The sequence below is a fragment of the Aotus nancymaae genome, unplaced genomic scaffold, assembly GCF_030222135.1.
Source record: "Aotus nancymaae isolate 86718 unplaced genomic scaffold, 86718_ANA_hifiasm-v0.15.2.pri h1tg000029l, whole genome shotgun sequence".
Lineage (NCBI taxonomy): Eukaryota > Metazoa > Chordata > Mammalia > Primates > Aotidae > Aotus > Aotus nancymaae.
The window spans coordinates 81,053,835-81,066,187 of record NW_026988442.1 but is presented as its reverse complement, the minus strand read 5'-3'; the positions used below and the strand labels follow the sequence as shown (position 1 = coordinate 81,066,187).

The following is a 12,353-nucleotide window of genomic DNA, read 5'->3' as shown; positions in this document are numbered from 1 at the left end:
ACCTACCTTTGTGATAAGAGATCATAAGACCCACTTTCCAGGGGAGTTCCTCCTTATATCTGGGAGGATTATATGTTACACAGGGAGATCAAGAAAGATCTGAACAGATAAGCCTTGCTGGGTTTCTCCCTCATTTTATTATGATTAAAATATACCCTTTTTATTCAGTCACATTTCAATACGCTGCCCATACTTTATTGAACCTAAGCAAACAAATGGACAGTTTTCCCTAGGCCATTGAGTCTGCATTTTGGAAGTCTTCCATGTGACATAAAACTTTGATTAAATACATGTGTTATGCTTTTCTCTTCTTAACTGGTCTTTTGTTACGGCAGTGTTGGCCGTCACCTTTATGATGGGTGAGGAAAGCTATCATACCTTTCCACCCTGCAACAGCAATGAGGACTGTTAAAATGGGATTGTCAAGGAGGTACTTGATAAATATGTTAGATACGAGGATGACGCATCAGAGTGAAACAATGAAAGAAGTCAGGTTTTATACGTCAACATCAGCCTCTGCCTTTTTATTAGGTGTGTGTTCACATAAGTTTTGAGTTAAGCCTCAGTTTTCTGGGGTTAACTTTAATGTCATATGCAGTCCTATGAAATATGTTCATAAAGCATCCATCAAAGAGCCTCAGTAGAAGGCAATGTTAGATATTTCTTTGGTGATCAATTGATTATCAAATGTGTGTGGATAGATGAATACTTTTAAATAAGATGGGTTTTCAGGTTTCAAGTTGACATCGCTAGAATGAACATGCTATAAAAATGGAGATTTCAAAGATATGAGTAGAGCTGGGGTAAGCCCGTTGTTAAGCTAACCATGAATAGGAGCACCCATCCAAGGCCGCAATGATGTTCTCAGATATATTTTTTGAGACCCAGCATAATGAATGGCATTGCCTCACTGTAACCTACACATGTCAGGGCCGTCTAGACTCCCTCCTTTCCTTTGACCAATAATACATTCAGCATTTCTATGATGACCTCCAATAATTAATGATGCTTCCAAATAAGCTTAGCTCACACTCCTTCAAGTAACTTATGTACTAAGAAAACCTGTTGAGACATCACTTGAGAATAAAGAAAAAGCTCACATGTTACATTTAGATATAATTGTTGATAATGAGGCCAAGGTTACACATCCTATTCATATATTTCCTATTGTATTTCCAGGCTATGTGAGGAATACGTAAATAGGCCAAGTACCTAGCACTTGACAGAAAGATCTGGGTTGGATAAAAGCACAGATTCATTCTTGTACTTGAAAAGTAACTCAGTGCACACACAATCTACTGACAATGAGCCAGCTCTTTTGATGGTATTTATAAGACTCCATGCTTTCAGAGCTTAGGCTTTGTTCATTCCAACTTAAAGAGTTGCCTTTATGTCAAATTCTTTATTAAAATTATACATTTAGGTATAACTTAGAACATTATAATAACACTGCAGCTTTGTCCCAGAATGCCCTCTCAGGATCAAATTTATCAATGAATAATAAAGAAATTACTTGAAAAATAATAAACTCTAAATAGATTATTTTGCTAACCTGTGAAGTATAAGAGTAGAAGCTATGTCCTAGATATTGAAATATGGCTTAATTTAGCATGCAGTTCACTACTTAAATATCTGTCGTGTCCTTTGGAGCTTCAATATCACAGTGTCAGTTATACACAGGAGTAAATGCCTCTAAATAGGACAAACTAACCTGAGAAGGGAGATGAGACCCATAATTTTTCATGCTTTCGAAATCAAAGACTACAAAATTTCTATAATTTGTCCAAAAACATGGTGAATAAAACTAGATTATTCAGCATTTCAAATCTGACGACTCATAATACTATTTTTAAAAAAATTCTAGCAATTTTCATGTTGTCATTAGTCTCAGTAGAAAACATTTGCTACAGAGTAAGCAGGTGATTGGCATAATTGTAATCACACATTAGAATAATTATTTATGAGAGATTTGTGTATTTGGATAATTTTGGGGTGATAATTATCTTTTTTATTAGCCTTCTTCAGTTATAGCACTCATTACAGTGTACATCTGAAATAATCACAGTGCAAAGGCAAAAATATGGCTAGCCTCAAATTTGTAAACTATTTAAAATAAAAATAAATAGATTTATTAAGAAAAATGCTACCTTGTGTTCTTTATCCATAATATCATCACCACAATACACACTTACCTTCTTGATTTCAATTAAAATTTATGTGAAAATGAGACTGCACATCAATTAAAATCATTCATTCATTTATTCAAAAAACAAATTGCAAATGCCTGCAGATCTTCAGGAGCCATATCAGTGTCAAGTAAACACATGTGATTTGACCCTTGCTCTCATGGGTTAAATTACATTCTATTTACAGCTTCCATATATTAAGGTTTAATTCACCAACATAAATGCACTTCATTAGAGTAAGAGAGAGGAAGGAATGAACTGTAAATATAGTGATCTTTATTAGCTAAAAAGGCAGAGGTCCTTTTATCTATTATACAAATAATATACTCTCTGCCTTGAAACTAAGTAAAGATATTATGCCCAAATAAAGTGAAGGGTAAATACTAACAGCTATTCAACCATAATGATTAGTATAGTTGGGCAAATTAGAATATTCAAAGGATTAAACACTGATTCATCAAAACATTATGCCCTTATTATCTTCCATAAAGACAAAGCAAAGGCCATGAAGCCACTTCGTGGTTTTATTTTCTTACTTTTATGTCAGAGGTTGACTTAAGAGAACCTAAGGAGGCTTTTTTCCAGGCCAGAAAAAAAAAGTCCCATATATTTCCATGTTTTTTCCAAGTCATTTCAACTTTGCATAGTCTCACTAGTTTGTAACACTTAAACTTAAAAAGGAAAACCACAAAGAGAAAAACAAAACCAATCATATTGTCAAATTTGAAGCACTTAACACTTCTACATACAAGCTCCCAAAATGTACACTGCTACACTAAGAAGAATTATCTAGGGATATGCTAGAGATGTAATATATCCTTCAAGTCATATAACTAATGATCATGAGAGAGCAACAGACACAAAACTGTCAACCTAACGTTTGCCAAATAATTTATTGACGCCCTATCTTAGGAATTGATTTTCTCTCACAAGAACCAAGGTTTTACTTTAAATAATACCCACATAATCTTTGAAGCACACTTTCAATTAAAATATTAACTACAAAATCTTTTTTTGTTTGTTTGTTTTTTTCAGACAGAGCCTCTCTCTGTCATACAGGCTGGAGTACAGTGGTGTGATCTCAGCAGACTGCAACTTCCACCTCCCAGGCTCAAGCGATTCTCCTGCCTCAACCTCCTGAGTTACTGTGATTACAAGGATCCACCACCATGCATGGCTAATTTTTGTATTTTTAGTAGAGTCAGGGTTTCATCATGTTGGTCAGTCTGGTCTCGAACTCCTGACCTCAGGTGATCTGCCCGCCTTGGTCTCCAAAAGTGCTGGGATTACTACACCCAGCCTATAAATATCATTTTTAAAAATTTTAATTATATAGAACTCAAAAGAAATATAGTGTTCAAAAACGTGTACACTTACCATTGATCCATCGAGCCTCCGGATCATGAAGCACAAAGTCTTTCCTAAAGAGGTCTTCTAAAGACAATCTGGTTTCAGATGAATTTGTGAGTTCATCTAAAATAAAGGAAATTCTAGATTAGATACCTATCTTATGTTCATTTTTTAAAAGGAACAAATTACAAAATTTGAAATATTTGCTCAAAAAATATACTAACTAGATAACAATATAAAGTGATCATTTTGACATGGTTTTTAGCATTTGAACTTTGTTTAATGACTTTTTAAATAAATGAAACTATTTTTAGTATTAAAATTGTCTTGATCTTGTACAAATTTTATAGAGCAATCCCATGTTATGTATTAGTAATATAAAATCAGTTAAGAATTCCTGTTTTACATTGTATCCAAAAAGGCAGATTTTCTATCATTTAACTATAATTCAGCCCCTTTCCAAACTCATGTTGACATATTCTTTCATCTGAAATGTAGTTTTGTTGTAAAAACCAAAGATGGTAGAGTTGAGGAACTTAAACTGTATGACAAAACTCTCAAGTCAGAAAAAAGTTCACCAAGTAAGAAAAATAATTACATACTTCCACCAAAAAATTAGTACCAACAAATACAAAGTGGAGTTGACATTTGACTTAAATTAAAAGTTCAAATAATAAAATACTAGAATATTAATGACAAAGCACATGTTTTATACTAGTCTTCGATAGATAAGCTAGGTGTGAACCTCTTTCTATATTCTAAGAAATGAAAAGATAATAGGGCTTGAATACTAAAATCAGGCATCACAAACACCCTTTTAGATGCAAGAGGCTATAGACAGCAATATCGCATTTTCTTTGCAAATTAATAGCATTGTTTATTTTCTGTATAAATTCATCTTTGTAACCTTTCAGCTGTGACCTTCACTCTGGTTTAAAATAAAATGTCAAGGATGTATACTAACCTCATTAGATTTTACTTTTAAAAGGTTCAACACTTATTGCAGCAAGAACTTTGCTTTATTCTAGCTAAAAAGCTGGGACAAAGAGTCAATAATTTCAAATGCAGTTCCCTTTCAGATAAATCAATCATATATTTAACCTACAAAATAACTGCCAAGAAAAAATTGAAAAAAATATTATAGTAAAAATAGTGAGAATTGTTTGATTCTAATTTTAGCATAAGACATTGTGATTGTATAGCGATTTGCAAAACAAAATGCTGTTAGGTAATGATAAGCATTTGATCATTTTCCTGGCAGTCTGACACACCAGAATTTCTTAATTCATTCACAAATTTTCTAGCTTCATTCAAAAAATTTTAAGGTGATAAATGCAGTATTGTAAAGGACAGGAGACATATTTCTGTCCTGCCCTGAGGGGTTTGCACATGCTTAACAAAAAACATAATAGATGTCAGGCCGGGCGCAGTGGGTCACACCTATATCTCAGCACTTTGGGAGGCCAAGGTGGGTGGATCACTTGAGGTCAGGAGTTTGAGAACAGCCTGGCCAACGTGGTAAAACTCCGTATCTCCAAAAATATATACATAATACAAAAAATTAGCCTGGTGTAGTGCGTGCCTGTAGTCCCAGCTACTTGGGAGGCTAAGGTGGGAGAATTGCTTGAACCCAGGAGGCAGAGGTTGCAGTTAACTGAGATTGCACTGCTGCACCACTACACTCCAGCCTGGGTGACAGTGAGACCTTGTCTCAAAAAAAAAAAATTACATATATATCTATACATATATATATATGTCTGTATAAGGATATTGTCAGTATAAGGACACTAAATGAGGGCTAAATGAGTTTGGAAAAAGAAAGAGAAATATCTCAAAAAAAAATCAGAGAAGGCTTCACTTAAATATAAAATGATCAACTCTCACTAATTCCTGGGTAAGAATGCAAAATGGTATAGTCACTTTGGAAGATAGACTGTTTTTTTTTTTTTCTTTTCTTTTTTATAAAACTAAACAAATCCTTATCATACAATCCAGTAATCATGCTCCTTGGTATTTACCCAAATGGAGTTGAAAATGTATTAGCTCAGAAAAACCCAAGCACAAAAGTTTATAGGAGCTTTATTAATAATTAGCAAAATTTGGAAACAACCAAGATGTCCTTCAGTAGGTGAATGGCTAAATAAACTAGATAAATTTTTTAAATGGGTTATCATTCTGTGCAAAAAAAATGAGCTATCAAGCCATGAAAAGACATGAAGGAAACTCAAATGCATATTACAAGGTGAAAGAAGCCAATAAGAAAAGGCTACATAGTGTTTAATTTCAACTACATGACATTTTCGAAAAAGCAAAACTATAGCGACAACAAAAACATCAGCAGTTGCTAGGAATTGCAAGGGGAAGGAATGAACAGGTGAACACAGAGAACTTTTAGGGTGGTGAAGTTATTCCATATGATTCTATAATAGTGGATACATGTCCTTATTTACTTGTCCAAATCCACTGAATACATTCCACTGAAGAGTGAATCCAAATGGACTTTGGGTCATAATGATGTGTCAATATAGGTTCATCAGTGATAGCAAATGTGCCACTCTGGTGGAGGATTTTGATAATGGGGGAAGCTATGCATTTATAAGGCACAGGGTCAGGGGGAAGAGAATATGGGAAATTCCTATACTTTTCACTCAATTTTGCTGTGAATATAAAATTCAGCTGAAAAATAATCTATTAGCAAAAAAACCTATTTTAAAAAACCCTGCGTATTACAGGTTTCAAAAGGCAGAGGAAGGGAATAGTAAGGGTAATAGAAGGAGTAAGAACATTCGAGATAAAAGGATAAGTGTTTGTTGTTTCACAAGCCAAAAAACGTCTTAAGTCCAGATTTCAGCCTCCATCAGAAAAGTATGATATTTAAATCAGATGAGCTCATTTTATTAGGGTTTCAGTAGTATATTTATTCTATGAGATATCTCAATAAAACCAAGGTTTGATATAGATAAATTTCAAAATTTTTACATTTCCCTATTACATAAATTTATCATTATTTTGTCTAATCAGATCCCTTCAATTTTTAGAGAATTATATTTTATCATCTATATTTGAAAAACATTAATTTATTGGATAAGATGAATTTAAATAGGTAAAGGTGGGAGGTAGGCATATGCTTATTTCAGTGAGAGAGATTATACTAACACAATCTATTAAATAAATGATCCTAATCTGTTAAATTAAAAAAAGTATTATATATAAATATCTTTTATATTCATGCATCTGTCTTCCAAAAATATTTAGTTTGTTCCTAATGAGTTCCACATATTTCATTTACATTTTTAAGAAAAAAGTGAATTAATAAAAAATAAGGCTGTAAGTACACCACACCAAATAATCTTATTTTCCAAAAATATTTTGGTAATTTTCAAACATGGCATCCTTCATGTGAGCTTTAAAATCATATTATAACTCATTCAAATAGAAATTTTATTAAAATAGCACTATATATATTAGATACATATACACACCCAGAAGAAACTGGAAAATTTTAAACATTGCACAACATTAAGGCTTTTCATTCAGAACTATTCCATCCACATTTTATGTACATTAATACTACTTTATCTTTGATTTTTCATATAAGTCTTCAAATTGAATTTAGTGCAAAGTATATATAGTTTGGATTTATGAACAGAACATTTCCCATTCTCAATCTAAATTACTTTTATATCCACAGGTTAATAATTATACACCATATATTTTCTTAAAAATTTCAATAATTATTGAGTTTTTATTTTCTACATATTCAATTATATCATCTGTAAAAATATTATTTTCTTTCTTTCTTTCTTTTCCAACGTTTAAGCAACTGGTTATACTATGTATGCATTTGCTTCCCAAGTAATTGAAGATTCATATGGAGTTGCAAGAAATATTACAGAGAAATTCTGTGTACCCTTCATTCAGTTTCTCTCAGTGACAAGTAACATCCTGCATAATAATATCACAAAAAGAAACAGACATTGATATGCTCCATTAATCTTACTAAGATTTCCTCAGATTTACATGTATTCATTTATGCATGTGTGCTCTTGTGTCTTTAGTTCTATGCAACTGCATCACATGTGATATGCACCACAGTCAAGAACAGTTCCATCACCAGGAACTCTTGTGCTATCCTTTTATTACCACAGTCCCAGACACGATCCCTTGGTAACCACTGCTCTGGTCTCCATCCTTAAAATTCTGTAATTTTAAGAATACTATATAATTGGAATCATACCATACCTAAGCATTTGGATTGACTTTTATCACTCAAAATAATTCCCTTGAGATCTATCCAAGCAGTTGAGAGTATCAATAATCTATTTCTTTTGATGGCTGAGTAATATTCCAGGGTATTAATACACCACTCTTTGTTTAACTCTTCACTCGTTGAAAAACATTTGAGTTATTGTTACTTTTGGTTTTGGGATATTATAAATAAAGTTGCTATGAACATTTTATAGATTTTTGTATAAACATAAATTTTCTTTTCTCCAAAACAAATGACCAAATATGCAGTTGCTGGGTACAATGCAAACACATAACAGTTTTATTTAAAAATTCCATATGCTATTTTAGAGTAGTTGTAGCATTTTACATTCTCACTAGCAATGTATAAATGATTCAGTTTCTCTGCACCCTTGGCAGCCTTTGACGTCATTAAAAAATGGCTATTCTTGCATATGTGTAGTGATATCCCCTTGTGGTTTAATTTGCATTTCTCTAATAGCTAATGAGGTTGAACATCATTTAATGCATGTATTTATGATCCACATATAATCTTCAGTGAAATACCTGTTCATGTCATTCACCCATTTTCTAACTGAATTAGTTTGTTTGTGTGTTTGTTTAACACTGAGTTTGAGGAGATTTTTCGTCTATTCTAAATACAAATCCTTTGTCAGATATGTGAATTTCAAATATTTCCCTCCAGTCTATAACTTGTCTTTTTACCCTCTTCAAAAAATGTTTTGCAGAGAAAAAGATATCATTATTTATGAGGTCCAGGTAATCAATTTTTCCTTTTATGAATCTTGCTTTTGCTGTCAATTCTAACAATGTTTCATCTCTTTTTTTGAAATTTTTCATAAGAAAGGTTATCGTTTTATATTTCACATATTAGCCCCTGCTCTATTTTGAGTTACTTTTTATATATGTTTGCACATGGCATGAGGCTTATTTTGTTTTGTGTCTGTGGATGCCTAATTGTTCCAACTTCATTTTTGAAAAACATTTGTTGAACTCTAGTAAATTATTTAACTAGCTTGAATGTGAAAAATGACATTGAACTGGACAAGGTGACACATGCCAGTAATCACAGCTGCTTGGGAGGCTGAGGCAGGTGGATCAGTTGAGTTTATGAGTTAGTTCAAGGTTAAGAGTGAGCTATGACTGTGCCACTCGCTACTGCACTCCAGCCTGGGCAACAGAGTGAGACCTAATCCCTAAAACTAAAAAATTTAATTTTTTTTTTTTGAAAAACAATGTTGAATGATCATAGTCTTAGTGTTACTCTTGTTTTTTTTTGTTGTTGTTGTTCTTTTTTTTGCCTTTCTTGCTATCTTTAGGTGAGGAGGGGAATACGGCACAATTTTTGTTAAATAATTATTTACAAATAACCTAATTATTTGTGTTAGGAAATTCCTACTGAATCAATGGAAACACAGAAGGAGTCTATAAAAGTATTGATTTTAAAAAATTCTATTTTGCATTTTATGCTGTCTTTGTAAGACATTATATACAAAGGAAAAATTGGAAAGCTAACCATGCATAAAGACTTAGACACTCTAAAAGACTACATGTTTAGTTCAGAACTATGATTTGAGGCAATCAATGAACATAGTTAAAATTGTTGTGTTAAAATCAAATTCTTTCACATATATATATTTTCTCCTTTAACACATTGTTATAAAAATTACATAAATAAAATTTCTTATTTACAACTGCCCTATATGTATGTAACAAAATCCAACCAACCATGTTGAATTATTATTTTTATACTATTAGATTAATATGTTAAACTTTTATTTAAATGTTTACATCTATGTTGATGAATAAAACTACAGAGTCCTTTATTTCCCATTTTGTATTATATTAATCACTTAGCACATTAACCTGTTTATTCAATATATTTTTTTTTTTTTTTGAGACGGAGTCTCGCTCCTGTTACCCAGGCTGGAGTGCAATGGCGCGATCTCGGCTCACCGCAACCTCCGCCTCCTGGGTTCAGGCCAATTCTCCTGCCTCAGCCTCCTGAGTAGCTGGGATTACAGGCATGCGCCACCATGCCCAGCTAATTTTTTGTATTTTTAGTAGAAACGGGGTTTCACCATGTTGACCAGGATGGTCTCGATCTCTTGACCTCGTGATCCACCCGCCTCGGCCTCCCAAAGTGCTGGGATTACAGGCTTGAGCCACCGCGCCCGGCCTATTCAATATTTTTGAAGTTATATTTATTTTCTGCATTCTGGAATAGTTTAATAGTTTTAATAATAAGAATATTTTTTAACTCCAATTGCCCCTGAAACTTATCCTAAAACCAATTTTAAAGTAATTCAAGTAATTCTAAATAAATCTTCTCTTTAAACAATAATCAGAAGGAGAGATATGTGCAATTTAAGAATTAATTTATTTGGCTTTATTCAATACTGAGAAAACTATATATTTCATTCATTTCTTTGGGTTTTCTTCTGCTTTTTTGTTGCTTTCTTTGTTCCTTTCCTTAAATTTTTCTTAGCTGCTAGGTATTACCCCTGAGGTCTCTTGAATTTTTCATTCCTAGAATAAAGACTCCTTCCTTATACAAATGAATAATTAAGATTCTTTTTTAATAGCCTCCAAGGCTAACTTCTATCCCCTAGCTCTTTTTATGAACGAGCTTTCCCCATGTCTCATCATAATCATCTGGGATGTTCATCCTTTGCAATCAATCCTCTCTCTTCTGAATGTCCCCCAAGCCCTACTGGGTATTGGTATCCTCATTTCACAGTTACAGGCTCAGCAATGTTGACAAAGACCACATGGCCCGTAATTGGCAAAGCTGAAATTTGAACCTGCATCTCTCTGACTTTAAGTTTTCTTCATTAAGCTATACTGACTCCTAAAAAATAAATTTTCTTTCCTTTTCTCCTTAATATTAATAGCATCTTTTCACAAGATAATATATACAATTTTATAAAAAATATTTCAAGAATATTCTTATTGCCTTTTAGCCACAAGAACCTTTCTTCCAACTGAAATCCAACTCCTTACTGAAAGCCCCTCTGGACCTTATTAGCATCCCATTCTGCCTCAACTTGCCCAGGAATATAACATTAGCATATTCTCCTTTCTCAAAGAGAGAAATGTCACAGCATTCACTACAATGTAGGATTTTTTTTTTTTTTTTTTTGCTTTCTTCAAGACAATTGTCTACAATATGACTTAAATTCCAAGCTTACCCTCTGCTCATTGTTACAGGTAATTTAGAGTTACAACTGAATTCTGTCATCAGCAAACATTTATTACACACATTGCAATCTAATTTAGCAGAAACTTAATTTATGTTAGACTCAGACCCAGGGAGAATCACTGAGAGAAATCTTACTATTTAATACATTTAAATAACTTTCTCTTTATTTTTACTTAGCAAACAGAGAAACCTGGATATCAATCATTCATCTCAATCACTCACACTGAACAATGAGAAGGTGGCTCAGAAGAAAAATGATATAGATTGTAAATCATTTTAAGAGATGTTCTTTCATATAAAGCTCCTTTCTTATTAACCTTTAGAGAAAAATTCTAAAATCAATACTTAGTCCCTAATGTAAAAAATATTCCTAAAATTGAATTTTACCTCTCATAGACTGTTCTCTTTACTAGCAAGCTGTTTGAGAATGTATCTCATCTCTAGTAATTCTGTAACTAAAAATAAGGCACAATTATATATATATATATACACATACATATATAGAGAGAGAGAGTGTATACATGTATGAAAGTCTGAAAACCTAATATATGCTAATAGTTGCTATTAAAGATATAAATATTTGTTAACCCTATAGGATACTATGTTACAATTATGAATGGTGACACAAAATTTCAAATAAATGCATGGTTTAACAATTCACAAGTATTTACAGACCTGGAAACAGAACCATTATTAGTTAAATAGTTACCAGGTATTGTATCTTAGGTAAAAAGTTCAGCTTTGGCAATATGAATGTGGCAACAGAACTGAAATTGAATAATTCACTCCATGTTCATTTCTCTGCTCTATTTGGTTATTTAAGATCATAGACTGCTATGGGTATTTCTGTTGTTTCTTCCAAAAATCCAATCTTGCTTTCAAATAGCCTTTTGAAAGGAGTTGGCTGCATAATCTTCAAAGAAAAAAAGAAAGTTCTTCAGCATTCAGCTGAAGAAAAGCTAATTTTTGACTTTAAGTTCTTGATACCTCTTTGTTGAAAATAATTGTGTTAGTTTTATCTAGTTTATTCTTGATATTAGAGGTTCAGCAATATTTCTTTTAATTTAAATCCTATTCAAAATAATTTCCTATTAAAACAGAAATAGAAAGAAAAATCTAATCAGGTAGTTATTGAAAATTTTCCACAAGATGAACAAGCCATTTTCCATTCTGCTCACGTGATTCTCTTTTAGCTGGGTTTTCCCAGTACTACCTCCTCTATTCCCAGGACTGTGATTTAAATATTTATTTATTCTTAATCATTTTCTTCATTTTCCATGGTTAGTGTCATATGGGATAGTCTTCTAGTGCATTTCCATTTTAAATATTATTGAATAGCTCATTGAAATGATAACATCACTTCTACC

At 32.5% G+C, this 12,353-nt stretch overlaps 1 protein-coding gene across 3 annotated transcripts in view; it reads right to left on the bottom strand.

Annotated features, from left to right (window-relative positions):
- DPP10 (dipeptidyl peptidase like 10) overlaps nt 1-12,353 on the bottom strand; it is a 1,408,189-nt gene that overhangs the window by 493,351 nt on the left and 902,485 nt on the right. For all 3 annotated transcript variants that reach the window (XM_064382830.1, XM_064382829.1, XM_064382831.1), the window contains exon 3: nt 3,564-3,659. In XM_064382830.1, coding sequence (XP_064238900.1) covers nt 3,564-3,659 — 96 coding nt within the window. The remainder of the gene's footprint in view (nt 1-3,563; nt 3,660-12,353) is intronic.